Genomic DNA, 27,746 nt, shown 5'->3' on the forward strand with positions numbered 1-27,746 from the left:
GATGATGTTCTGGTTATTAATCAACCACATTCACATTCATTTAGTGAAGATGATACAGAACCAGAGGCAAAAAAAACCCAGAATAAACTAGAAAAAAGTCACAAAGGGGGAAAAAATAAGCTACCAAAAAAAAAGAAAGATTTTTTAGTTTTTCTCATTTTCTTTGCCAAATTCACAAAGCAGGTTTCAGTTTCCTGCACTTCTTAGTTTGAACACCAGATGGTGCTACTTTACCAACCAAATTAATCAGTTTCTGCAAAAAATAGTGAAAATACAGAAAATCAAGGAAAAGAAGTAAAGTAATTGAACATTTTAAACATAGTATAGGTGCATCTTCTCTGTAATTAAACTCTTTTAACCCTTTAGGTCTCCAGATTTGGTTTGATTTGTCTTTTTTACTTCACAGTCTTAGGGCCCCATGTTAAGCAGAACAATCTAGTGTGGTGATAGAACCCAAAATGTGAGCATGTCCATGCATGTGGACGTCCGGCCTGACGAGGTTCAACTGCAGCAAAGTGAAGAATGTGATCATTTACAGGATGAGCTGAACATGAAGAGACTACAGAGGAGCTGAAACTCACGGCTTTCAGTCTTATCTGCAGAGCAGCTGTCAGCATTTTCTCTCCACATGGATTTGACTCAGCATCGTCCTTCCTCTTCCTCACCCTTTGTTTCTGTTTTAATAAAATATACTCATGTCCGAGACGTTTACAAATGACAGAACTTTGGTATAGTTTTACATAAAACTGTCTGCTCTCTCTGGACTTTCTATTAATGTAACTAATAAAGTCTGTTAAAGCTTTAACTAGAAGATTATTGTTATTTTAATATTTTTACTTTTTATTAACAATTTATTCATTTATCTATAGAAACTCATGGTGACATCAGTGTAATTAGATGTCAGAAATGTGTTGTGGTCCACTTGGTCTGTATTTAATTCCATATACTTTACTTTTTAAGAGAATGTGGCTTTATGTTCTTATTGGTTAACTAATGAATCTAATAATGATTCCTCTTTAGAAAAATTAAACTCATATTAAAACTGACTTCTGAACTTTTTGTTAAATTTAAATTTAGAAACTTTTTTGTAGGATTTTTTATTTTGATGGTAAATAACACGATGACGCAAAACATAACTATTATTGGGATGTCTTAAGTAGATACTTAAACTCAACATGTTTGCTACAACATTAAAGTACATTCCAGTACAGTTTATTTAATTTTTTTTAATAAAAAGCATCCACAAATAAAAATAATAAAATTAAGAAATGTTTACATTAACATATAAATAATTTCATAATAATAATATAGTAAAAACACATTAATATTATTAAAGTCAATAGTGTATTATTATTATGTATTTGGAGCGCGTGCTTCCCGCCATTGTTGGTTTTTCTGACAGAAAAGTGGATTTTCAGACAAAAGGCTGCGAGGCGAGAGACGGTGGAGAGAGGTAGACAAAGAGTGGGGAGAGAGAGTGGGAGGGCGCGCCGCTGTCATCACGCGCAGCCGCGGAGGGGAGGGGAGGGGAGGGGAAGGCTCCGCCGGTTCCTAGTCTCTGCTGCAGCGGCCATGCTGCTGTCCGCCGCCGCCTGCCCTCTTCTCTGTATCCCGCAGGTGCAGCTCACCGCCGCCGGTGCTGCGTGTCTGTAGCCCGCATCGGTTCGGACCGGCTCGACTTCTCCGCATCGACCCGGATATTTAGCCCGATTCACGGGATAACCGGGAAGGGTGGGAAGAGGAGAGAGCCTCCATAGCAACAAACCGGTCTAGCGGCGGTACTCGGTAGGTGCGTCTCAGTGCGCGTGTGTGAGTGCACGTGCGTGCATGCATGCGTGCGCGCGCGTGAGGGGCTTAGCTGCGTTTTATGGGATTGATGGATGAAGTCAGGTCACCTCCATCAGCTGGATAATCATCTCAGGAAATCCCCTCTGCTGCAGACCATTGTCATCTCTGCCCTCAAACACCGCGGGTCAACCAAACCGCCTCCTTTCTCACAACCAGACAATAAAACATTCACGCCTCTGAACCGGGCCAAATACATCTGGAGCTTTGCTTGGTCTGGTCCGTACTGGAGGTGAATCAGAGTCCCGTCCTGGTTTGAGTCAGAATCAAAGCTCCGCTCATCCTGGACTGAAGGAGGTGGACTCTGTCAGTTGTGTCACCTCTGCATGCAGATGAGGATAGGGTCTCCCTGTAAAACCGTCACAGGATCTTTTTTTGTGTTGGCAGAGCTGGAGGGATGCTGAAGACCCCCCATCGCTGACAGAGACCAACAGCTGACATCATCCGTGGGATCAGGACTCCTTGAATCATGTCCAGAACATCCAACTCAAGTGGAACCTTCAAATCAGCGGGTGACGCTACATGAGGGTCACCAAGACTACGGCACACCTACAGCTTATCGGGACTGACCTGCTTTTGTGGTACACACTCCCCGCCAACAGACCTGTCAATAGATCAATGTAGATCACTTACAACCTGGTAACAGGTAAATCATTTTCTGGTTGGTCCAACTTTCCTCATCTATGAGAAAACATACGGCACCCTAAATCAGATCTGGACCAGACAACCAAAACCAGACTCTGCTTTTGAAACATGAACCCTGCGCCATAAGAACCATTTTGAAAGTACCTGACCAGTCCTTGATCATGTCTCTAAGTAAGACACTTGAGTTGGAGCATTTCGACGAGCGTGACAAGGTTCGTCGGGGACGCTCCACCCGCCCCAAAAGAGATGATTCCACCACCAGGGGAGGAGGATCCGGGCCTAGTTCCAGGGGCAGCAGCCTGGTTCCGAGTCCTGCTCACAGCGCCAACTGTAGCTACTACCGCACCCGCACGCTCCAGGCGCTCACGTCGGAGAGACGCGCCAAAAAGGTGCGATTTTATCGCAATGGGGACCGGTACTTCAAAGGCCTGGTGTACGCCGTTTCCAGTGACCGGTTCCGGTCATACGACGCGCTGTTGATGGAGCTGACCCGTTCACTGGCAGATAACCTGCACCTACCACAAGGAGTCCGATCGATCTACACAATAGATGGAAGCAAGAAGATCACCAGCATGGACGAGCTGGTGGAAGGTAAGACTCAAAGTTTTTCAAAGTCTTTGTCTTCAGATTCTCATCCAGTTGATATCTTGATGTCTTTGGGTTCATTTTTTGGTTTGGTATTGTTCATCTAAGCATTCAGACAAAAGAAAAATGCTTCACCTATTAAATCCAAAGTGGTTACGATAAAAAAAGAGTTGAAGGTTCTTTTACTGCAGTATCACGGGATAACCTCACTATAAGGATGAATCACAGACCTGCATTACCAGACTGATTACCCAGATCAGGTCAACTAGAATGTGGAACCGACCTGATCTCAACGATCGGTGTGAAGCAGCGTTTGACATTTTTTAACTTTCTATGAACCAAACTAGTTTGCAGAAATGATCGGTGTTTGATATGTGAACACAGTGAAATGCTTTTTTGTCTCGTCTTTTTGAACACGCCTGAAAAGACGGATTTTGGACGGATGGGGTTTTGGGGAGTTCAGACTCTGAATGGTCTTTAGTCTTTGGTCAGTTTTCAACTCAAATAAAGTCTCAAGTTTTCTTGATAAGGAGGGTTCTTCACGATGAGACTTAAATGTTTTGTGATCTCGTCCGTCTTCAGCTTTCTCTTAAAGAGTTACCCGTCTAAAGTCAAACCTCTTCAGTTAAAGTCTGAAAATCAAAACAAGTCAAAGTCTCCAGTCCTTTGACGCCTCCTAGTTTCTTAAGTCAACAAAGCTTAATGATTTAGTCTTACAAGGCGGCAGGGGTCCAGAGGTAGAGCAGTCGATCTCCGATCAGAGGGTCGCAGGTTCGACTCCTGCTATGTGTCGACGTGTCCTTGGGGAAGACATTGGACCCTGCATTGCTCCTGGTGGCTATAGGGTGGTAGCGGTATCCATCAGTGTGTGTGCGGGTGAATGACTGTAAAGCAATTGGTGCCCTTAAGGAAGGGGGTAAAGAGCTTTTTAGGTATAAACCATTTCTCTCAACTCAAGTGTGCAGTTTCTTTATGCAACGTTAATTCTTCATTTCCTCAACAAATGAGAGAAATCTGGATTTGAATGCTTTTTTCCATGCTCTATATTTGGGATTTTGTTACCTCCTGTGCCTAGAAACAGACTTTTCTCCAACATTTGGTTCAGGGAGCAGCTAACATCACTGTGGAGTAGCGGTGGGTAGATGCTAAAGGTGATAAGGAGTCTACCTTTCCTGATTCTCTTTATCAAACACACTTCTATTATTTCCTGCTGTCTGTTTTGCTGTTCAGTGCAGGGATTTTCACGGCCCTTACATGTCTGTAACCGGCTTCAACAGGAAGTCCTAGAGTACCTACCCTGTTCCTCATCACTGATGGAATATTTGGAGGATTTTAGATTCTTGGAGGAGCCAGCCAGTCATCTGGCCGCAGCCTTGAGTGATTCAGAGACGAGGCGAGCAGCAGCTAAATAACATCACATGGTCATTACTATTGATCGGTTGTTATGTCCGATAATGAGCGTTAGTGGCAGGAAGAGACAGTCGCGTCACCATGAAGCACTTATCTGAGCCAGCAAAGCCGGACGGATGGTCAGGAGGAACCCACTATCTCCCACTTTCAGGGATTGGCCCATCCAGTTCTGTAAATGTCACATCAAGATGACGGATCGGTCCATTCGGAAGTGGAAAAAGCTGGAGCAGCTTTGGCCGGACGACCTTTTCAGGCAGGAACTTTGATGGATTTGAATGGACTCACCAACGTGGAAGCAGTCTCTCAAACCTGAGACTTGATGGATGAAGGCCGTCCTTTGGGTCCTGGATGGAGCTCACGCTGGCACCTTAGAGTGCCGATGGTTATTATTCCCAACATTTCGGAATAATTACCTGGAACATTCCCATCCGGATGATTAGGCCTGACATGAAAGTCAAGGTCACACTTCCTGAAACACACAAAGACAAAAAATGTGTTTCTGATCAGAGATGATCATCAGAGATAATGAAGGCAAAGCGAGAAACACGTCTTTAAATGTCGACACAACACAATTTTTCAATTACACTGGATCCATTAAATCCTAATTATGCGATGAAACACACATTCTGTCAGCCTAAAATCACAAACCAGACTTAATGACAAATGCTGAAGTATATAATAATAATTTAAAAAAAATGTGTTATAGGAATTTGATTTATTTTTGTTTTTACATTTTTGATTATCAAACATCTATGAAGATTCATCTTCACTGTTTTGGCTTTTATGAAAATGTTTTTTTAAATAAAGGGAAAAGTTAAGAAAAAAACAAAAATGAAAGCACACCTCACCTTGGAGAATCCAAGAACTATTTTCCTCTGAGCTTCTAAAGTTCATTTGACATTTTTTTGTTCAGTTTTTCTTGTTAGCAGCCAAATAAAAATACCTAAATAAAAATAAAATATATATTAAAAAAAAACAGCGATCAAATATGACCCTCCAGGGTTAAAATCCTTCAATTGTCACAAAAATCAATGTTTTCTCCTTAGAATCCAAAAATATGGTGTTGAAAAATGTAATGTTTAATTTATTTAATAATATACAATTATAATAATAATTTAGCAGAATAAACAAAAAATAGCTCAATAATTTTGTAGGTTAAGAAGTAAAAGTATGTGCAGAATAACCAAAATACACAAATATTCAATATTTATCACTACTTTACCACCTTCAAGTTTATTTTAACATCATGATTATAAAGAAAAATCCTGCTGGTTCAAAACCAGCTAAGAAATAGTCTTGTGTTCAAAATGCATTTGTAATAAATCACTATTTATCTTGCTTGTTAAACAGTGAATAACTTCATGTTTATCAGGTTTCATAAACAGAAGAGAGCAGAAAACATCTGGAGACTTCAGGGATTACAGCTGGATTATAATTTAAACGTCTTCTGGTTTTGATCTGAACAGATATTTTTGTGTTTTGAGCTTTAATTTCTTACCTCTGCATCTTTTACAAACACCTTCCAAATCACCCTGTTGAATGGACGTCATCTCAGTGTCAGCCGTTCATTTCTAAACATCCTCTGGTCGTCTCAGAAACTAAACTGAAGTCGGATCACAGGCTTCATGAATGCTGCAGGTAGAACGGCTGTCAGAGGAAAACCGTCGTCCTCCCCCACACGGATCCCGCAGGTCTCTTCGACGGACGGCGAGTGACAGCCGTGTCACTTTCCCATCATCCTCTGCTGCACAGAGCTCACGTTCCCACCGTTCACTCGTCTAGTTCTCCAATCACTCGTTCTTTTGTCGTCCTTACAGACCCCCTCTGATGAAAATGGGGTTCTTACACGCTCTTCTGGCATTTTTCTGATGATGGAAGAAAATTAAGAATAAAAATATGAATCCAAAAACGCCGTTTGAAAAAGATTGTGTTTGTGTTGTAGAAAATCAGCTGGGCGGGGCCACAAGCTCCCTGCTCTGCTCCATTCTGATCATCCACTGTCAGATAAATAGATCCACGAACGTCTTTGTTTTCCTGGTCGGGGCTGGAATCTCTCCAATACTGCATCGCTAATGTAACGTTGAGGATGCGCGGGGCTGTAAGCTAGCGGGAGAGGGTGTAAACAAAGGAATTATGGGATTTGAGTGCTGGCTTACTCCAGGCCAACAGGTCCCGCCCACAACTCAAGAGGTGAATTTTGAATGAATTGTAGCCGCTCTGCAGAAACGAGGTCCAGAGGGAACACTTTGAAAATACGTCAACAGATGATGGGAGTGGAACTTTAAATGTACCAACAGTCATGTTGAAACCACATCAAAGGGTTCTTCTGACCCGTCCATCTCCACTTTTATGGTTCTAAGTTGATTCTCCGTGTGTGTGATCAGGTGAGTGCTACGTCTGCGCCTCCAACCAGCCTTTCCGGAAGGTGGATTACACCAAAATCTCCGTGCCCAGTTGGAAGCCCGGCGCCAGCGCGGGTTCCGGCTCGTCCAGTTCCAGCCGGACCACGACGGCGTCCACCGGGGTGTCGACGAGCACCGCCAGCACCGCCTCCAAGGAGCGCTCGGACAGTCGGGAGAGTCGGGAGAGCAAGGACTTCATCAAACCCAAGCTGGTGACGGTGATCCGCAGCGGCGTGAAGCCTCGCAAAGCCGTGAGGGTTCTGCTGAACAAGAAAACGGCGCACTCCTTCGACCAAGTGCTGGCCGATATCACCGAGGCAATCAAGCTGGACTCTGGGGCGGTGAAGAGGCTCTACACCCTGGATGGGAAACAGGTGAGGGGAACGAATATTTGGTCAATCAAGGAATATTTGATGATCAGAAATCAGGTTATGAGGTTTAAAGTTTTAGAAAAACGAGTGGTACTGACCTGTTGTCAAACCCCGATGTGACATCTATCCTTTTTTTTTTGTTTTTTTTCCTTTTTACTGATCCAAAAATGGATCCGAACCGCGAGTTTTGTGATCCGTTATATGTACACATTTTTAGATCAGAATCTTTGCGTTTCTTACACAGAAGTAGTTTCTCTTGGAACTCTGGTTCTGATCAGGACATGTCCTAAAGTGAAGTTGGATTTAAACCTCTTTTTTGTGCAGAATTGCAGCCTGTCTGTAGTGTCACTACAGGACTGATCCTCTGTGATCTGCTTTAGGGATTACTCTCTGATTCATTATTAATGTTGCAATCATACGAAAAGATGTTCAGATTTTTTTTTCACATTTTCTGATTACAACAAAAACCTTGAGGGTTTTTTACAATGTGATCAATTTATTTGAAATCGTCTTTATTAAAATATGGTATTGATAGTTTTTGTTTTACTTTAAGAGACTACATCAATAAAACCATTGAAGTAACAGCCAGAATTAATATATGGAACTGTGTTTGGTGGTGATTTTCAGGTCCAAGTCCGTCCACAGAGAGTCGAGTTGGTCTTTCTGCTCCTGCTGGATAGTCTCAGCAGTCATGAACGGACTGATTGGATGCAGAACCTCTCTGTTGAGCGCTCGCGTTGGAGATCTGAAAGGAATCTCACACGTGAACTATTTTTACCAAACACGCGCTGAAGCTCTGAAGCTACAGATAAAAGCTTTGGCAGAGACAAAGACAGAGGCAGCAGAACGCCGCGGTGAACGCAGGTCAGACACGCCCAGAGAGAGTTTAGAGGCATGCAGGAACATCAGACAGTCTGAGGTTGGCGGTTGTCCAAAGCCGGGAGACCTTAACCAGAGAATCCTTGAGTTTGCAGTTGCTGAAATAAATGTTACAGAATTTTTTTCTGTTTTTTATTCTTTAGAGAAGATTGAACTCATGCGTTTGCTGATGGAGAACTGCAGGATTATTCTTATGTTTGGGGAAATACAGTAAAGATTAAAAACGTTTTATTTTGAAGCACAGTTTTAAATGTCCTGGTTTGTATGAGGAAATCTGGGGTGGCAGAGAAGATCGTTGGCGTTGAAGGTGGAGGTGGGGTCAGCTTTGAGCACCCTCTTGTTTCCATGGTGATGGACAGATGAAGATATACAGGAATCTGTGAATCATCCTGTTTGCAGATGACACTGTGGTGTGCTGGGGGATGAGGCTGGAACAGGTGGAGGAAGGTTTCAGGTGTGATGTGGGACCAAAGAGTGTCATCATCAAGAATGAAAGGAAAGGTGTAGAAGACAGTGGTGAGAGCAGCCATGCGGGCGGTTTTGAGCAGGAAAAAGTAATAAATTAAATAAAAAACGCCATAAAAAGACGTTTTTGAATAAGGATTTATCAAAATATATATTACAGAGTAAAACACATAGATAAAAACTGATGGTGTGTATTTTGTGTTGATTCATGTTGACATTAACTAAACTCATCGGGACGTTAGCATCTCACACGGATCAGAAGGTTTAGTGTGTAGGTTTTACCAAAACTTCAAAATAAAAGCTTCCTCTGAGTGAAGTCCATGTTTGTTTGCTTCCTCACAGCAGCAGCCTCACAGCACAAACACTTTACCCCTGCACTATGGTCTCCATGGCAACCAGTCCCCCTCATGACAACCGCACACGGAATGCGGCGTCCAGTCAGAAAACTGCTCAGGGCTGGGGGTTTCCATGGCAACAGGGAAGCACTGCCGGCGTTGTGTTCCCGTCTGAAGGTCGACGTGACGGGTTTAACATTTAAGAACGTTTACTTAAACGTGTTTTCTGAATGACCCAAAAAGGCACTTAACATGAGTCTGAAAGCATTTCCTGTACACAATAAAAGCCTGAAAAAGAACTTTCCTTTTTTCCTTATTTGTTTTCTTTGGTTTTAGTGCAACATGTTTGTGATTAAAATAAAACAATAATCTTTATGTTCTACAAAGGATTAAACCACAGTTTAGTTCATAGAAGCTTTAAAATGTTTTGTTTTATTAAAATGTACTTAAATCAGTTACTTCATATTCTAAACAGAGTTGTTCAGAATTTAGTGTTACTAGACTAATAATTATAAGGAAAAAAAGCATAATTTCATGTAATCTTTAACATTTTCAGCTAAATGTGTTATGAAATATTAGATATAATGTCAGTTTTTACTGACATTATATCATTTGGGGAAATGACCGGGGGGAAAAGACTTTAATAAAAAAATAGTTTTTGTCCTGTAATTCATGGAGTATTCTAAATCTATAAACATCTATTTTTAGAGAGAGATAACAACTAAAGCTGGCCACAGTGGTTAACTTGCTATAACTATGTATAGCCATCGTTAACTAGTAGTGTTGGTTTAGTTTGGAGGATTTTGTGTTTTTGTCACTACAGCTCGTCCTGCTGAGGACAAAGCAGGAAAATATGTTCTCTGCTAAATTCTCCTTGCAGGATCTAAATTTCCCAGAATGCTTTGTGTTTTCACGACCTGGAGTTTGAGGTTGAGCTGTTTCTCCGTCCTGTGACCTTACAGATCCGTTGTCCTTCATCTCCGTCCATCTTTACCTTCTTCACATCTCAGTTCCCCTCAGGCCCGCCCCCTCTTCCCATCCGTCTGCTTAAATCCAGTTCCTGTATTTAATCCCAGAGAACGGTTCTTCCACGGCTCGCTGTGTTCGCTGCTCTGATGAGGAGCAAAGATTTTCACATCCCTCCCATCTGTCGTCCGCTGAGTCGCACAAACGCATAAATGTGAACAGAAGTGGTTCTGATCCGATGCTGTGTTTGTGTAGCTGACCTGTCTGCAGGATTTCTTCGGAGACGACGACGTCTTCATGGCGTGCGGTCCGGAAAAGTTCCGTTACGCGCAGGACGACTTCATCCTCACGCACAGCAGCAAGACGTCTGCGTTCGTCAGCGGTAAAAAACCTTTGAAGTTGGTCGTGTTTGTGGAGTTTGTTCCTTGAAATAAAGTTTCTTCAGGAATCTAAAATGTTCCCAACGTATCACTGCAGAAACTAAATCCAAAAACCAAGGAAAAGACTCCAAAAGTGTCAGAAAAGAAGGTTCTGGAATCAAAATATTAAGACTTTTGTTCACGTAAACCTAATTATGCCGGATTAGTGGTTCAGTTAAGCCTTAGATTGTGTTTGGGTACTTTGAAGTTTTCTAATCTCACAGAAACCTTTAGAGAAGCATCTAAACGGACAAAACCTGAATGTGGAATCAAAAGAATTCTAATAGTGATCAGTGTTCTTGTGTCTCTCTCTCTCTCTTCAGAGTGCAAGTCCAAGGTGTCTCGCCCGCCCGTCCCTCAGAAAGCCACCAAATCCCCAAGCGGCTCCGGGTTCTCCGCCTCTAGGACCCCCAAAGGCCCCACCAGAACTAAATCTCCTGGTCCAGGTATGAAGCTCTGAAGAATCTGTTCACCGTCAAAGACGGATCACCAACGGAGGTTAAGGAAATTTAAACTCACAACTGCAAATAATTCTGGGTCGACCCAAATGGGTTCTGTGGGTTTTGGGCTTTCTGGGTCGGTGGAGGTTCGTAGAGAAGAGCGGCTGCACCTTAAGGGGAGCAGCTGGTGTTAAGTAACGTCATTGTCGTGTGTGTAGTGAATGTATCATGACGTGTTCATTTGGGTGATGTAAGACGCACGCACTCATGACGTACGGGTGAACGCCACACACACGGAACGTGCACGAAATGCCTAAGTGCCCCTGTAGGACGTGGGGGGTATAATAATCTGTAGGACGAGCCTGTGTCTCACCCACCTCCCCCTTACCTCACGTGTTGTATGAGCGTTCCCTTCGACCTGTCGCCCGCAGCATGATGGTAGAAAAAGACGTCGATGACCATTTTAGTGGTCTAGTGGTGTTTCGTCCAGATCGCCCACAGACAGCCCATAGCTTCCCCCTAAGGGCAGCTGTGACTAAGGTTCAAAGATCCGTGTAGGGAGTCGCCCATGTTTGGATCATGTGGGCCCCAGTCCAAGCAAAGCCTTCATGGTGTAGTTTGTGGACCTGTGGTCCTCTGTCCTCATGTCCTCCTGCTCACGATCACCTGGTTGAGCTCATTATGAAAGCCTGATGATGTCATCAAAGGCAGGTGTGTTGGAGAGACCGGGTAGGACCAAAGTCTGGTTCCTATATAGATAACAAAGGCTCTGCTTTCATCATAGAAAATACTTATTTTATAGAGCAGTGTGGTTCAGTTTTCATCGCGTTTGGAGGAATTTAGCTTTAAAGCTCCTCAGAAGTCTCATCAATGACACACGGCTACAGATTTGATCACTGAACCGATACTGACCAATCCCATGTCCCCGTTTTGACTTTAAGCCAATGAAACGTCACAAGCGTCTGGGAAGTCCATGAGGTCCACCCCGTCCCCCACAAGCCCCGGCTCACGCCGCAACCTGAAGGTGAAAGCAGATTTTCCTTCTTCTATTCAGAATCACTGAGAGCCGTTCCTTTGTTCCTCTGTTGTCTGGAATGTTTTAGGTGAAAAGTGAGAAAAAAGCTAAACTAAATGGGTATCGTCATGGCAACGGTTTGTTCCCACATTATTGGCTGGATAAAAACAATAAAACCAGCAATTAACTCTGACTCTTTATCCACCCGAAACACAGATGTGGAATAAACGAGATCTACAGACTGGATTACATGTCAGTTTACTGCAGTTTCCAGAAGGAGGGAGAAGTTTTTCAGTTAGGAAATAATCTAATATTTCAAATATTTTAAACAACAAAACTGAGTTGTTTCAGGTTTTCACACTATTTCTTCAACAAAACATTTTTAACAGTGTAATATTTTGTTTTTGCCTTCGCTTCGCCGCCTCAAAGCTCAAATTTTCGTGGGAAGCTTTAAAATTCACAGTGACGTTCACGTCAAGGCGGCGTTCAAACCAGAAACCTCTGCGTTGCCTCCGTTTGTTTAACGATTTGTCACCAATTTGAACGAGCAAATGTTCCTAGAAATCCCTCACTGCAGATCTACTGCACACATTTCTACGGCTGCTTTAGTTGGTTTGGTCTCTCAGCTTTTCTGTTTTTTCTTTCTGCTCCGGTCTTGTCTAGCAGCTGTAATCGCTCATTCTGGGCTCTGCAGGATGAGCAGAAAACCTGCCGCTCGGTCTGAGTCAGGTGCAGAAACAGCACAGCGAGCAGATCAATGGATTACCCATCAGCCACCAGGGCGGCTGTGTTCTGAAGCAGAACCTCATCATTAAACTGCTGGATTCCCATAAAAACTCAAATCTGCTTCATAACACCAACAAACAGAAAAACATGAAGCGTTCACTTTTTTTTTTTTTTTTTTAAATCAGAAAGGCTTGAAGTAGTAACTTTAGCTGCAGCGCCCCCTGCTGGCAGTGGGGTGTATCTAAAAGATTTCACTTTTTCAATCTGACGGATTCAAAGGTTTTCTGTCACAGACGTCCCTAAAAAGTAGTTGATTATACTTTTTGTATTTTTTATGCAATGTATTTTTTTTATTTTTTTTATAAATCTGGTGTTACCAAACTGTTCAGTTGCCCCAGAAAGTCATATTTTTAATAATTTCTAGTGTTCCTTTCTGCGTGTTTCGCTGTATTTCTATCGTTTTATTGTCCTCCTTTTAAACTGAAGCACAAGTTGATCCTCAGCGTCGTGAACAATAAAGTTTTTTTCCTCCAGATGTCTCCTCGCCGAGCCTCCTCCACGGACGTGAACGGAGAGGCGGAGCAGCCGGATGACGATGATGAGGAGGAAGTTGAAGGTGCGTTTGTGTTCTCATCCAGAGGCTTTGGAATGTTGCATCTATGCCTAACCCAACGGAGCGTCTTCCTCTTCCTCTTCCTCTTCCTAACAGTCAACGGAAATCGATCCGTTTCTTCGTCCATCATCAACGAGAAATACAAAGTGGGGAAAGTGATCGGCGACGGGAACTTTGCGGTGGTGAAGGAGTGTGTGGAGAGGTGAACTGCATCACATCCTCTAACGAGCCCTGATTGGTCAGAAGGATCTGGGTTTGGGTGAAGTAACTGCAGTAGATTCACCACTTTCTGCTATTTAAACCATCTGTAGAAGATCACTTCCTTCAGCAGGAGGAGTTTTAGATGAAATCATGACATCAGACGGTCGACCTGCTTGTTAGCGTCGTGCTATCATGAAATGTGACTTAAATCCTTCCTGACATCATAAATCATTTTATTTATACGTCCGGAACAGAATTACTAAAGCTGATGATAACATTTCTGACCCCCCCCCCCCCAAAAAAAAAAAAAAAGGCCGGATGCTTTTAGGCGTATTATGGGATTGAGGGGTTTTCTGACTTCTGCAACGCCGTTTGTGTGTCTGCGTTGTCAGGGCGACGGGGCAGGAGTTTGCCCTGAAGATCATCGATAAAGCTCGCTGCAGTGGGAAGGTAAGGTGGCCTCAGACAACCCAGCACTTCCTGTTATTTAGTTATTAACCCTTTATTGTTCAGAGGGGAAACAAATTTGTTGTGTTTGCATCACGTTAACCGCAGGAAGGAAAAAAGCTTCAGTTCAGTTTTTATTCTTTACTAAAACATCCGATGTGTAAATTTCCACTTCTGACCAACATGATAAAAATGTCAGTTTAGCTGCTTGATTGATGATTATGAGTCTATGGAAAATAAAACATTGGATTTAAATAACAGAATCCCATTAGGGACTCGTCTGTACTTCAGTGTTTAAATTTTACTTCCTAATTAATGTTACCGGTTTTTCTTAAAATGTCTAACATAAATTTGAAGTTTTGCTTTAGTTTTTTAATATTGTTTTGCCTTTTATTTTTTTTCTTTAACCTTATTTTGCTTTCATTTATCTATTCATTTTTATTAATTCTGTTTTCTTCTTTTTGCATTTTAAGGATTTTTCTAAAATGTTTTTTATTCTTTTTCTAATGTGAAAAACAGCACTTTATTTTTAAATCTATTTTTAACATTTAATTTACTAAACATTCATCCAGTAAAACCTATAAAAGAAAACAGACTAAACAGTTTTTGAAGCCATTTTAAAAACAATTATTTCTACTTCATTATTTATTCATAAAAAAGTTAAAGATCAAAACTTTTTGCTGTTTTGTTGTTTTGATGAAGTTTCACTAAAAGTGTGTTTGTGTATTTTATTGCTAAATATAGGTCTGCAAAACATTTCAGAAAATGTTATTCTGTATGTGTGGAAGCCTTTAAGTTGAACTTTTCCTCTCTGTTTATGTTGTTTATCGTTGGTAAACGTGTGAATTCCAGCTTTAAACCTAAAAAAGCATAAAGTAGGAAACCAAACGGAGAAGAAAGTCTGAAAGCTTTGCGTTGACAGGAACACCTGATCGAGAACGAGGTGGCGGTCCTGAGGAGGGTCCGACACCCCAGCATCATCCAGTTGATCGAGGTGGATGAAACGCCCTCGCAGCTCTTCCTGGTCATGGAGCTGGTCAAGGTGCTTCTCTGTTTGATTCCAAAAGAAACCAGAAATCAGGACATCCAGAGTCTTGTTGACCTTCTCTTGTTCTGTCCCCCCCTCCCATCAGGGTGGAGACCTGTTTGACGCCATCACCTCCTCCACAAAGTACAGCGAGCGGGACGCCAGCGCCATGGTGTACAACCTGGCCGGAGCCGTCAAGTACCTGCACCGGATGAACATCGTGCACCGAGACATCAAACCAGAGAACCTGCTGGTGCGCCCCCCCCCTCTGGTTTTAGGGGTCATTGACACCTTAGCTCAGCACGGACAGATTCCAACCTGAAAACTGAGCGTTTGGTTTGTTAGTTTATTCAAAAAAAAGGCACCTGAAGGTAAAACTCTGTGTCCAAACAAGCTTTGCTTATATCAACAGTAATTACAGCCTTAAAGCGTCAAACAAACTTTGTCTTGTGGGATTCTTGCTGCTTTCAGTACAAAGTTCTCCCAAAGCAGCGCCTGCTGCCGTCCACATGTGGAATCTCTGACATTTATCAGGGTTCACACAGTTTGGAGACTTTGGGCTCCAGAGAAGCAGAGTCATCATCCTCACACAGTAAACCTGGAAGGGTGGGGAACCTCCAAAAGAGGGACCGACCAAAAACTGAATCCAGCAACACACAACACTAGAGGTTAAAAGCAGCAAAAGTCCCGGCATAACTTGACTCTGAAATTCAGAGTTTATGAGCAGAAATGGATCAATGGGAGGTTTGCCCACAATGCTCAAACATGGTGGTGGTAGTGTGATGGTGTGGGGTTTCCTTGGAGTTTTAGGATCATAAATTCCTCCACCCACCCACCTCCAGAATCCCTTTTGGGGTTGCTGGAGCCTATCCAGCTACTGTCTGCCACTACCCAGTGCTAACCACTGTGCCGTAAAAGTCCTGCACTAAAAATTTGAAGAAGTTTGTTTAAGTTCTCTGGGATGGTGCTTTTATTTTGAAAAAAAATGTACCATTGAATGTTTAGAAAAATTGTTTTGAGTGACAGAACAAACGTCTGGATTTGAATCTACTTTTCGTGACCTTGGTTTTGCCTATTTGGTGTGTTACTATAGGCACGCTGGGACTGAATGAAAAAGCTCCACAGCCCCGTAGTGACCTTTGACCTCTTGTTTGGATTTTGACTGGATTTTCTGCTGTGTAGGTGTGCGAGTATCCTGACGGCACAAAGTCCCTGAAGCTCGGCGACTTTGGCTTGGCGACTGTGGTGGAAGGACCGCTGTTCACGGTGTGCGGAACGCCGACGTACGTCGCGCCGGAGATCATCGCCGAGACCGGGTGAGACGGGACCCAACGGGGAATGGGATGGCCATCCCGGGTGGGGTCTGACAGCTAAAGTCTGTGTCTCTGGGGGCAGGTATGGACTGAAGGTGGACATTTGGGCAGCGGGAGTGATCGCCTACATCCTCCTGTGTGGATTTCCTCCTTTCAGAAGGTCAGTGGATGCCGGGTCTTTCCGGTACCACCTCTGATTTGGTTCAACATTTACAACTTAATTTCATTTTAAGTTAAGGATTTACCCACAATGTCAGCGTTTTAGTCATTTTGGTGAAAGGACACGAGCTTTTCCTATTTCCTCCTCAGTGAGAATAACGTCCAGGAGGAGCTTTTTGATCAGATCCTCAGGGGGAAGCTGGAGTTCCCGTCTCCAGACTGGGACACCATCAGCCTCCCGGCAAAGGTGAGACCCAACCCAACTTCAGAAATATGTGGAGGCTGCTGTGGCATTCAGTGGTGGAGTTCTGTTACCAAGAGGGCCTGAGTGAACCGAAGTGGTGACATTCTTTAGAATCTAGGTCTTACAAATCCAGGAATATTTGGAAACTATCTCAGATGGTTTTTCCAGACTGCAAAGCCGTCCAAAACCAGAACGGTTCAAGTTCCGGTACTGGTTTGTTTAAGTTTGCGCTCGAGCCGTTACCATCAAAACCCACCAGAGGGTTTATGACATTTTGGGATAAGGTCAAAGTTCAGGTTAGCTAAATTGAGCACAGTGAAATAGTTGATATAGCAGACCGAAAATGGAAAATCATCCAAGTCTACAAACAGTTTAAAGGAGAAAATGTATTTCATGCATTTAGCTCCAACCGATTGATGGAAAACTAACGGTTGCTTATGAATGTCATGTGTTACATAGTGTTTGTGCTCAGACGACACTGGATGGCTTCGTTTTGGACAGTGTTTATGCCTTTAGGCAGAAATCTCATCAGATTATTGGTTTCTACCATAGATAACCAGGAAACCCGGCTCTGAATCTGAACACCGGGCTCAGAAACATGTGATCAAGCGAACGCTTCAACTGAAAAGTCTACGTAAACGCGCCTCTGTGTGTGTTTCAGGCTTCCACCTACAAAACTGTCATATTCATGCATCGCTGCGCACGTTTTTCAGTCCATTTTCAGGCTCTACTTACAAAAGACGCGGCCACTGAACGCGCGATAAAAGTTCAGTCAGTTGAACTTTGACCAATCAAGGACTGATTTGGTAGTAATGTATGGATGGCGTCCTTTTCAATCCATTAAAGTGCCAACCGTTTGAAAACTGATCACAATGGAGAAATTAAGAATTGCGGCTTTTGCCCGGCCAGAACTCCATGAACCAAGTCTTTCAGAGCTGTGAACCACAAAGTCTGGAGTGAGATTCAATCAACATTTCAATCCAGGACTCTTCCAACTCTGAGTACATGCGCCAAGATTTCACTGAACTATGTGAACCGTATGCTAAAAACCCGTGTTCAGTGTGTTCTTGAACGTGCCACAGATGGCCAGTGTGAACGTAGCTCGACTTTAAAACTTGAAAGGAGTCAGCTTCCATGAAAACACTCCAGACTGTTTGCCAAACCAAAGCGGACTGCTGTTTTCTTTTGTGTTTGTTTGTAAATATTTGCTGCCGCTAACGGTTCCACGGCCCGTTCCTCAGATGCTGATCAGCCAGATGCTGCAGGTTAACGTTGATGCTCGTTTCACGGCGGAGGAGGTCCTTTCCCACCCGTGGGTGACGGTACGACCACAGGGACATGCAAACACTTCCCTACATGTCTGAGTGCTATGAATCAGCTGGTGTTTCCCTTCACGCCCTGCAGGGAGCCTTTAGGGTAGCTGCTGCATCATTGGTTAATGAGTTTATGATCCCACAGAGCTTTGCATTTTTTTTTCCAAGACACAAAGTCCAATGGTTCTGGTAGTTTATTAATAATCCAGATTAACTGCAGGAATTTCTTCCACGATAACAGCCTCTATAGGTGTGGTCTCTATGTTTAGCTCGATTATACTTTGAACTTTAGATACATGCAGCCTTATGGGGGTTGACATGTACAGGTTCTGTGGGTTTTTGGGTTGTCCCGGTCCATGGAGGGTCGTAGAGAGAAGGGGTTACATTTTAAGGGTGTGTTTTGCGGTTCCTTTGATGGTGATACAACCACCTTAAGGGATGTCATTAAAATGGGACGTACCATTGTTGGATGTATGAAAAGTGCATAAGTATTTGTAAGGATATTGGAAGTTATAACAAATCTGTGATGTGGTCAGACGGCGTCCTCAAGCCACACTCTAGTCGTTAGTAAGATGCGAGTTCTGGCCCGTTCCTGACCGCATATCATGAGTGGCCGTGTAATGGCCGTAGGATGTCCACACAAACTACACTCTAGTTTCCTCATTTCCCCAAGGAACACTTCCTTATTGTGTGGACAGCACAGGCTCCTTGAACAGTTTTGGGGAGTTAGAAAAGTTAAAACCTGTACGACATGCCTGTGTCTCAGCCTCACTTTTTGTGTAAGTGTTCACTAGACCCGTTTCCCGTTGAGAAAAATGTGTACGAACATTTTCCCTCTACGGCTTTACCAAGCGGTCTACCACCTTCATATTTCGTTCGAGCCACCTGCCTACCCCGTACAGGTTTGACCATTTTTCATCCACAGACAGCCTGTTTTCACCTGTAAGGATGGTTGACTCTAAGCTTTAAAATGAACCTGGAAAACGGCAAACACATCTAATTGAACTGATAGTTTACACACAACCTCTGTCTGTGACTGTGTTTTTAACTGAAGATGATTTGTGGATGTCCTCTTTGTCTAGGATGAGGCTCCGCCTGAACCCAACACTGTGAGCAGCACTGAAGACCAGACCAGTGAAGAGAAACCAGATGCAGAACTTGAGTCTCCAATCCTGGAAACTAAACAAGTTCCCTCACCTCTAGTCTGAAGTTCTCCTAGTTTGTTCTGAATACATTCCTTCTGTTTCCTGCCATCCATCCGTCTGTCCGTCCGTCCAACCCGTCACAACTGGAAATCCTTAAAGCCTTGGCCGGTCCAGATGCCTAAGAGACAAGTTCATGGGAACCAACGAGTTAAACTTTATCCATTTTCTGAACTCACTGAATCCCTTTCAGGGTCAGAAGCTGCTGGAGCCTATCCCTATACTGTTGAGCTAAGGCAAGGTTGACCCTGGACAGGTTGCCAGTAAAGAAGCCGAGTCTTTATCCAAGAGACCCTAAACTCAAGTCTAGTCAGTCATTTAGATTGGAAACCAAACTTCAACCTTCAGAGAAATCTAGCAAACGGTCTTCAGCTAGAACCCAAATGGAACAAAAAAGTACGTTTTTGTGTAGAACCCATCTTCTAACTTCAAACATATGTGTTTGATCAAAGCTGAAGTCCGTTTCCTCAGCTCCAGTTCAGACTGGAGTTTCGTTCACTCTTGAAACATTAGACTTAAGTCTCTTAATAGTTAATATTGTACTTTTGGTCAATACTTTGATAACTTGCTCTTCTCACTGAATAATGGACACTTGATCTTACTCAAAACCATACGAAATTATATTTATTTTTCCTCTGGAAATTCACTTTTTTCTAAAACTGGAGTCCAAACAAGACTCCCTTTAACAAAGTCCAGTCAAGACAATCCTATGAACTGGGGTGATAGTTTTTGGATTCTTCAATGCCGTCTGGAAAAGGGTCCAGTTAGTAAACTCATGTTGGCAAAGTCCCTGAAAAAAGCTTTACGGACAAAGCAAAGCATTTACTTAAATACAGTCCAGAGCACCCAAACAGATTCTGGGCTAAAACAAATTCTGGCTCACATCCTGAAAACTGAACAAGTTCCACCAAGTTTCACTGAGCTTATCAAGACTGTTATCTACACGAAGTCCAGACCTTACAGAGGACCTCATTAATCTCCATTTCCTTGGACTGATAACTGGCTAACGGTCTTAGTATTTTCCGTCAATGTCTTTCCTGGAAACACTTTCCAGTAAACCTCCCGCCGGGTTTTATGAGACCCGTCTCTGCTGAGCCCTGAAACACTTGGACTCCAGCTGAACGACACACATATCATTTTGACAAAGGGTCACTGAGAAACTGTTACCAGATGTCTTGTTTCATCGTCCGTTGGTTCTGTCGGACCTGACAGGAAGCTTGTGCAATAGGCCTCAAACCTTTTTGGACCCTAGTTCTTCTGGGTGTTCAGGATGTCTTCCAGTTCTAATGAGTATCGGTTGGGTTACCGACCACCGAGACGACCAAGAACTGTTCCTGCTTACGGGGCGGAGCCTTTCGCTGTCCGGAGTCCTGAAAAGGTTCTTTGGTTGGTTCCAACTGTAGATCCTGCCTACATAAAAAAGAGTCAAGGTTTGAGATAAGACAAGAACAATTCAAAGAAAAGAAAAGAATAACAAGAAAAGCAGAAAAACCGAAGAACATGACCTGCTTTCCAGACTTGTACCTCTTGGTTACCATAGCGACAGTCCAATTTCATGCTAAAGACATGTTCCTGTCCAACCTTGAAGCTGCCACTTTCCCTGAGTTTACAAAGCGGCGTGTTGTGAATAGTGTAAATACATCTGTGTGCGTCTGTGCCAGTCTATGTGAAATATAGGAAAACAATAGCAACTTGGAAAAAAAGGGTAGTTTTACAACAAAAGAGACAAATCTCACACTAAAACCCTAAAATAGAAATTAGTATTAACACTTTGATCTTTACTTTGCTAATCTTGAGGACTTCTCACCTGAACGTCCTGATAAATCTGGATGTTCATGCATTAAAAAAAAAAAAAATTTCTAACCGTATAAATGATAATTCTGCCGTGTCCATCTGCCATTCCTCATTTTTTGAGTTTCTGAGGGTAAAAATGAAGGAAGAAACATTTTTTAACTTGTGAAAATATCGTCTGACTTGTGTGTCTGCATCATTAGGGGAGGGTCGGACTCCTGCAAAGCCTGAACAGAAACAAACCTGATGCAGTCACATACTCTCCATGGCCTTGACCTTTGACCCGAGCTGATGAGGAAGAGTTCGGCTGCTGTTCCGATCAGCAGGTTTGGAGACTTCCCCCTCAAGGAAGTCTGATAAAAAATCTTAGCGATAAGCCAGGTTCAAAGATCACTTTTTTCAGTTTCGGGTTCCAGAGAAAATAGGTGACTGAATCCAAATGTCCGAGTCAGGCAGGCCATATAAGTGCAGCATTATGGGACATTTAAGGATCATGAAAGCAGCTTTTGATGAATTTGATGAAAGCCACCAAAGTCCTGTTAGCACAACAGTGTCACGTCTTTATGTCTGCGGTAAACTTCACGAGGAAGACCGCAGAAGGGCTAAACAAGCCTGTTGTGTAGTTTGGTGTGTCGTTGTTCAACAACAGAAACGTCTTTTTATCATCAAAACTCAGAACTGGGAACCAAACCCAAGTTCATCCAGACTATGTCATTAGGACTGAGAATGCACTTTAAATGTTTAGGGATTTCAGAGACTGAACCCCCAGATTTCCAAACTGAAGTTCCGACTGGAAACACCAGCCTGCAGTTTCACCGACTTCATCCCATCTGTAGAACCAGAATCCAGTCAGAGCGCTCACAGAAAGAGGACAGTTTTAGGCCTTTGTAAGATTTTGAAATTCAGAAACTGTTCTCCTCCACTTTGATTCAAACAAGATAGCCGTAGATGACGCTAAAGCTGACCTGCTGTCCACCTTTCACAGAGAAGAATTAATACTTGTTGTGACTTCTTGGTCAAGGAACACGGTCTGTGTGGCAGGAGCACCCGTTTTCCGTGGCGCCATTCTCTAGCGGTAGCGTGTTTTGGGTGGCGCAGCAAAAATTGATGTACGGTGCAGTTTTAGTCATGTGTTGGGATGGTTCCAGGATTTAAACGCCTGAACTTTGAGAAGAATTTGCATCACGCCAATCAATCTGTAACTCAGCTTTGGCGTGTTGATGTGATCAGCAGGTGAATTTCAAAACCAACATGGAGGATTGGCTTCCTCTTGAGCTTTACATTTTTCTTATTTGCATCGAGACAATGATAAAACAGCGTTCCAAATTTATTCTGTTTTCCTTCGTCTGACCAATGTGGGACAGGAAGCTGCCAAATTTAGGATGGCACTGAAATTATCAGTAGATGGTGAAGTTCAGTGAATTTCGGACACAAATTGGGCGTGTGAATTGCATTCGGTGTGAATGTAGCATCACCGATGTGCACAAGGCAGCTGCACCTGGTGGAACCTAAAGAACAAAGTCTGAACCTCGTTTTACCGCTGAATGCTCCGTTAAGTCGTTAATACTTCTTGCCCTCTCTGAGCCGCAGTCCCAAACCCGAACCTGGGCATCAACCCTACTCTTCCTCAACAGCTCGGCCTCTGACCTTCTATGCCTGCTATGAACCCAGTGGTCTTAATTGTTTCTCTTTGCTTCGTACCAAACCAAGTGAAGCCTTCTTGTTTTTACTTCGTTTCCGCCGCCAGCCGAGTCCACAAGCGTCTGAGGTCTGTTCAGGTCACAGAATGTAGAACCAGTCCGTCGGTTGGTCGCTCTTGACTAGAATTTTCCCTCCATGCATCGAATTTCACTTTATTTTAGGAAGAAAAAGTCAAACGCGCTGCAGTAGCCTTCTTTGAAAAACTAAACTGCAGTTTTACAAAGCACTGTGCAAATTCATTTAGTAACATGTGAAAACAAGACAAGTCAGTGAAGGAGTTGAGGTTTTGTAGCAACGCAAACGTTTCTAACAGGGTGTTGTGTTCTGAAGTGAGAGCTTGATATTCGTCCTAATCAAACCGGTTCCTTTGTGTTTTGCACTTGACCAGCATGCTGCAGATTTGTCACTTTATTGTTTTTTTTTATTCGTTTGTTTACTTTTGCTGCATGTCTGACTAAAATGTGAATTCACTGAAAAGCTACATTTTAGGATTGGAACTGAGAGTGTTATTGCCATGTTGTACCTGAATGGACTGTGCTGTGCATAGTTCCAAAGCTTTGTGTTTGTTTGTTTTGGGTGTGTGTGAACATTTTACTTCAGGCCTCTCATGGTACACAAAATTCCTGTAAAGTTTGCTTTTAATTCCTTAAAAAAAATCCTCAACTTTATCATAAAAAGGTTCAAACCAAGTCATGATGCGCTGAACATTAAATCTTTACATGTCATTACTTGAAGACATTCTTCTGTTAGGACTCGCCCTGCTTTGAACTGGAAAACCTGAAACCACCAGTTCTTTTATTTTGAAGGACCTGTTATGGATGTGTTTTAGTGGAAACAATGATCTGTAATGTGACTGATGTTCAAAGGAAACGATTAAGTCTGGTTTGTTTTTTGTGAGTACGGATGAAAATAAAAGGAGCGCAGTGACCATCACCAGTTAGCCTCCTGTCATCATCAAACAGCAGCAACATTTTATCTGAGTGAAACTTTTCTACAGAGGTGACTAGAAACCAAAACTCATTAGCAAACAGCAGACTCATTTAGTTCTTGGCCTATGACCCATAAAAGACCAGAATCGTCTCTGAAGTAGTGATGTCGTTTTAGATAATTATTATAAAATATTTACAATACATTACTAGAATGATATTTTGTAGGTATGTTGACATTGCTTTGTGATGGGCTTCAATATATGTTTGAAAATGTAAATACAGTGTTTTAATGCATCATAAATGCAATTTGGTATGGACGGCGTTTTTCTGGCGTCCGCCATCAAAACTCTCGCGTTCACACGTCACAACGCAAGTTGCCATGACGATTTTTGAACTCTACTTACAAAGCGCGCCACCGTTGACAGCTAAACCAGGCCAATCAGGCAACTTTGACCAATCAGGGACTCAGATTGGGTAGTGACATGCAGGATGGCGTTCCTTGTAATTCACAGAAGTACCAACTGTTTGAAAATGTGCTCCACTTCAAAATTTGGCACTGAGCCTCTTATAACTGAAGAAAGGCATTCCGGAAACAGTAGAGAAAGATGAAGCCCCTCCCTGCTCATCCAGCGAGAATACCATGAGCTAAAGTTCCCAGTGTCAACAGAGTAGAACTCCAACTCTTTGAGCAATCACTGTAATTCCAACGGATCCTGATGAGGGGAAAAGAGGCCTTGAGCCACTATGCAACCCTTTCAGCCGCTCTTCTCCATGTCAGTATCAGCTGATTGATGTTAAATGCGTAAAAACTTTACTGCCGTAAAGTATTTCAGATCAGCACAAAGCTGCTTTTCCTCTGCTTCAGAATCCTTTGGAATTACATAAATGGTCTCTGGATGGGCTTTGTGTGGATAAATGTAGGGTAAACATAAAATCAAAAGGATCATGAATTCATACAATTCAATAGAAAAATTCTAAACTGCACTAACTACACTAAACTGGACATCCCTGCCCTTAGACCCTCCCTCACAATAAGGAAAAACTCCTGAAAAAAACGGATTCTGGAGAAAAAGAAGAAACCTCATGGGTGTCCACATGAAGGAGGGATGCTCCCCCAGGACGGACAGGCGATTTACCAGAACTCATTTAGCATTTGGGCCTCAAACCAAAAGAACCAAAACGATGGTACACTGTAACCCACTGTTTAGACGGCCTCCTACATGCTTCATGATACGACCAACAAGACAAGTGAAAGCAAAACCAACACGCTAAACGGTTTCCCTAAAACAATGTCAGATGTGAGATGTGAATGTGAGATGGAAAATCTGCTCACAGAAGTCAGTTTGAACATTAACAGACATCCCAGCGGTCTGCTGCTGAACCAGACGCTCTTCCTTTACCGCCGTCCGTCATTTTCCACAGTATTCATCAACAACGTTGGACTTTCAGTGCTCTGAGGACAGCAGGTGAATTTAAACACAGTCAAACCTTTTTTCCACCGTAAGATTCAATCTTTAAAAGTTTTGTTTTTGTGAAACACAACAATCATTTACCATCGTTATAATATATTCCAAAGTCCATCCTGCTGCTCCTGCAGTGGATTAAAGGTTAAACTGCTCCAACTTTCATTGTAGTTTCCTGGTTCCTCCCCTTTAATGTACCTGAGGAGAACAGGTGTGGCGTGCAGTCATCTGATCGGCTAAAGCAGAACACATCTCCTGCTGCCGAGTCAAGGTGAAGAAAAATGGCACAGGGGGGAAGTGCAATGGATCCTCTGAAGTTTGCTTGCTCCATCTGTCTGGATCTACTGAAGACTCCGGTCACCATTCCCTGTGGACACAGCTACTGCATGGACTGTATCAAGACCTGCTGGGATGACGAAGTTCAGAGAAGATTCTACAGCTGTCCTCAGTGCAGAGAGGCCTTCACTCCCAGGCCGGTTCTGGTGAAGAACACCATGTTAGCAGAGTTAGTGGAGGAGCTGAAGAAGACTGAACTCAGATCTGATCTCTGCTACGCTGGACCTGAAGACGTGTCCTGTGACGTCTGCTCTGGGAGGAAGATGAAAGCCGTCAAGTCCTGTCTGGACTGTCTGGCTTCTTACTGTGAGGAACATCTCCAACCTCACTATGACTCTATAGAAAATCATGAACTTGTTGAAGCTTCCAAAAGCCTAAAGCAGAAGGTCTGCTCACGTCACAATAAGATCATGAAGATCTTCTGTCGTACTGATCAGCGGTGCATCTGTTATCTCTGTCTGATGGGCGAACACAAAGGCCATGAGACGGTCTCAACAGCGACAGAAAGAACCAAGAAGCAACAGGACCTCAAGAAGATTCGACAACAAATCCAGCAGAAGATCAAGTACAGAGAGAAAGACATGAGGCTGTTCCAGCAGGAGGTGGAGAATATAAAGGTTTCTGCTGACAAATCAGTGGAGGACAGTGAGGAGATCTTCTCTGAGATGATCCGTCTCCTCCAGAAAAGAAGCTCTGAGGTGAAGCAGCAGATCAGATCCCAGCAGGAGGACGAAGTGAATCGAGTCCTGGATCTTCAGGAGAAGCTGGAGCAGGAGATCAGAGATCTGCAGAGCAAAGACAGAGAGATGGAGCAGCTCTCTCAGACAGAGGACCACAGCCAGTTCCTGCACAGATACCCCTCACTGTCTGCACTCAGGGAGTCCACACACTCATCCAGCTTCCACCTTCGTCCTCGGAGGTATTTTGAGGAGGCGACAGCAGCTGTGGCAGACACCAGAGACAAACTACAGGAGCTCCTGAGGGACAAACGGGCAAACATCTCCCTGGCTGAGGCTAAAATGGACGTGCTATCACCAAAAGCAGAACCAAAGACGAAGGAGGACTTCTTGAAAATTTCAAAAGAAGTCAGGCTGGATCCAAACACCGCACACACACGTCTGGTTCTATCTGATGAGAACAGAAGTGTATCAGAAATGAGTGATGATCAGTCTTATCCTGATCATCCAGACAGATTCAGCTTCTGGCCTCAAGTTCTGAGCACAGAGAGTCTGACTGGACGCTCTTACTGGGAGGTGGAGTGGAACGAAGGAGAGCTTTGGGTCGCAGTTGCGTACAAGAACATCAGCAGAACAGGACATTCAACAGACTCTGTATTTGGGTTCAATGACAAATCATGGTCACTTCACTGTGGTCTCTGCGACAGGTACACTTTTTCTCACGGGAATATTCGAACCCGCCTCTCGGGTCCCAGTTCCTCCAGGGTGGGAGTGTACCTGGACCACAGAGCAGGTGTTCTGGCCTTTTACAGCGTCTCTGAAACCATGACCCTGCTCCACAGAGTCCAGACTACCTTCACTCAGCCGCTACACGCCGGACTCCTGTTTTGTGAAAATAGCAACATGTACTGCCGCCCTACAGCAACCTTTAAAAAATTGAAATAGACAGAGATCCTTTCAGGAAGAACTTGATCAAATATCTACATTTTACTTTATTTTTGTTTAGAACTGGTATTTGTATCATTTCTTCACAGCACAAATGTAGAAAGTCTTTTGGTGGACTTGTTTTGTTGATGTTTGCATTCCTGTGTTTGATCAATAATGGAGCCTGTCAATCCCTCTGAGCACTTTAAATCACCTTAAATAGCTACATTTACTGTAACCCTTGTGCTATCCTATGACCCCACCCTTACATTGACGTGTTATTCCTACCATGAGAGTAAACTCACCAGTTTGGTTGAATTATTTGCGGCAAACTGCTTCCATGAAAACAGAATCAAGTAATCTGTAAAAATGATAATAAAATTCCAATGTCACAAAAAAGTCTATGTACTGTACTTTGGCTGCAACCGAGATCTAGGTGATGATGAGTAACTGTAAAAAAAGGACAACTCTTTCAAGAGTGTAGTTCCCTCCTGAAATACCCCGATCTTCTGATGATACCAACCATTCTCCACTCTTTGTGTAGAAAGACTGACAGCTCTCAACTGTTGGCCAAAAGGGGGACCCCTATGCCAGTTCAGAGACACCACACCTTTGTGTACAGGAGATTCCAAAGACTTGTCAGCAAAGATAGTCCAAGAACATCAAATCCTTGTTCGAGTCTGGGGCTTGGTCAATGCAGGGCGGTCCACCTTTAGGTGACCTCAGCTCTGCTGACGGGTCGATGAGACTTCCCAGCAGAAAATAAGTTGAAAGAAAAACAAGAAGATCCTCCAGGTACCTCCTAAGCAAATGCAAACATAGAATGGGTTGAGCCCCCCAATGAAGGAGTCATGAAAGGAGGGACAATCAGATTCCGTGCCCTGATCCAATGCGCTGAAATAT

The 27,746-nt window shown here is 43.2% G+C and overlaps 2 protein-coding genes across 2 annotated transcripts; both read left to right on the plus strand.

Annotated features, from left to right (window-relative positions):
* Window positions 1-1,547: 1,547 nt before the first annotated feature.
* On the plus strand, window positions 1,548-23,450 carry LOC101173659 (serine/threonine-protein kinase DCLK2). Its single transcript, XM_011487242.3, has 16 exons — window positions 1,548-1,785; window positions 2,233-3,081; window positions 6,870-7,261; window positions 10,159-10,285; window positions 10,646-10,768; window positions 11,704-11,786; window positions 13,038-13,119; window positions 13,213-13,318; window positions 13,710-13,767; window positions 14,687-14,806; window positions 14,898-15,044; window positions 15,974-16,107; window positions 16,187-16,264; window positions 16,414-16,510; window positions 17,749-17,829; window positions 18,903-23,450. The coding sequence occupies exons 2-16, from the start codon at window positions 2,652-2,654 to the stop codon at window positions 19,026-19,028; spliced, it is 2,184 nt and encodes a 727-aa protein (XP_011485544.1). The 5' UTR covers window positions 1,548-1,785; window positions 2,233-2,651; the 3' UTR covers window positions 19,029-23,450.
* A 1,190-nt stretch (window positions 23,451-24,640) lies between these two features.
* On the plus strand, window positions 24,641-27,242 carry LOC101173894 (tripartite motif-containing protein 16-like). The gene has a single exon (XM_011487243.3). It carries the CDS (start codon window positions 25,188-25,190, stop codon window positions 26,862-26,864), a length of 1,677 nt encoding a protein of 558 aa, XP_011485545.1. The 5' UTR covers window positions 24,641-25,187; the 3' UTR covers window positions 26,865-27,242.
* The last annotated feature ends 504 nt before the right edge of the window (window positions 27,243-27,746 follow it).

This window comes from Oryzias latipes, chromosome 18, assembly GCF_002234675.1.
Source record: "Oryzias latipes chromosome 18, ASM223467v1".
Taxonomy (NCBI): domain Eukaryota; kingdom Metazoa; phylum Chordata; class Actinopteri; order Beloniformes; family Adrianichthyidae; genus Oryzias; species Oryzias latipes.

What these genes read in the sequence shown, in the direction of transcription:
- LOC101173659 (XM_011487242.3), top strand. Translation starts at nt 2,652, where the DNA reads ATGTCTCTAAGTAAGACACTTGAGTTGGAGCATTTCGACGAGCGTGAC. An exon ending in CATGGACGAGCTGGTGGAAG is followed by an intron (nt 3,082 to 6,869) that starts GTAAGACTCAAA and finishes GTGTGTGATCAG; the next exon opens with GTGAGTGCTACGTCTGCGCC. An exon ending in GACGTCTGCGTTCGTCAGCG is followed by an intron (nt 10,286 to 10,645) that starts GTAAAAAACCTT and finishes CTCTCTCTTCAG; the next exon opens with AGTGCAAGTCCAAGGTGTCT.
- LOC101173894 (XM_011487243.3), top strand. Translation starts at nt 25,188, where the DNA reads ATGGCACAGGGGGGAAGTGCAATGGATCCTCTGAAGTTTGCTTGCTCC.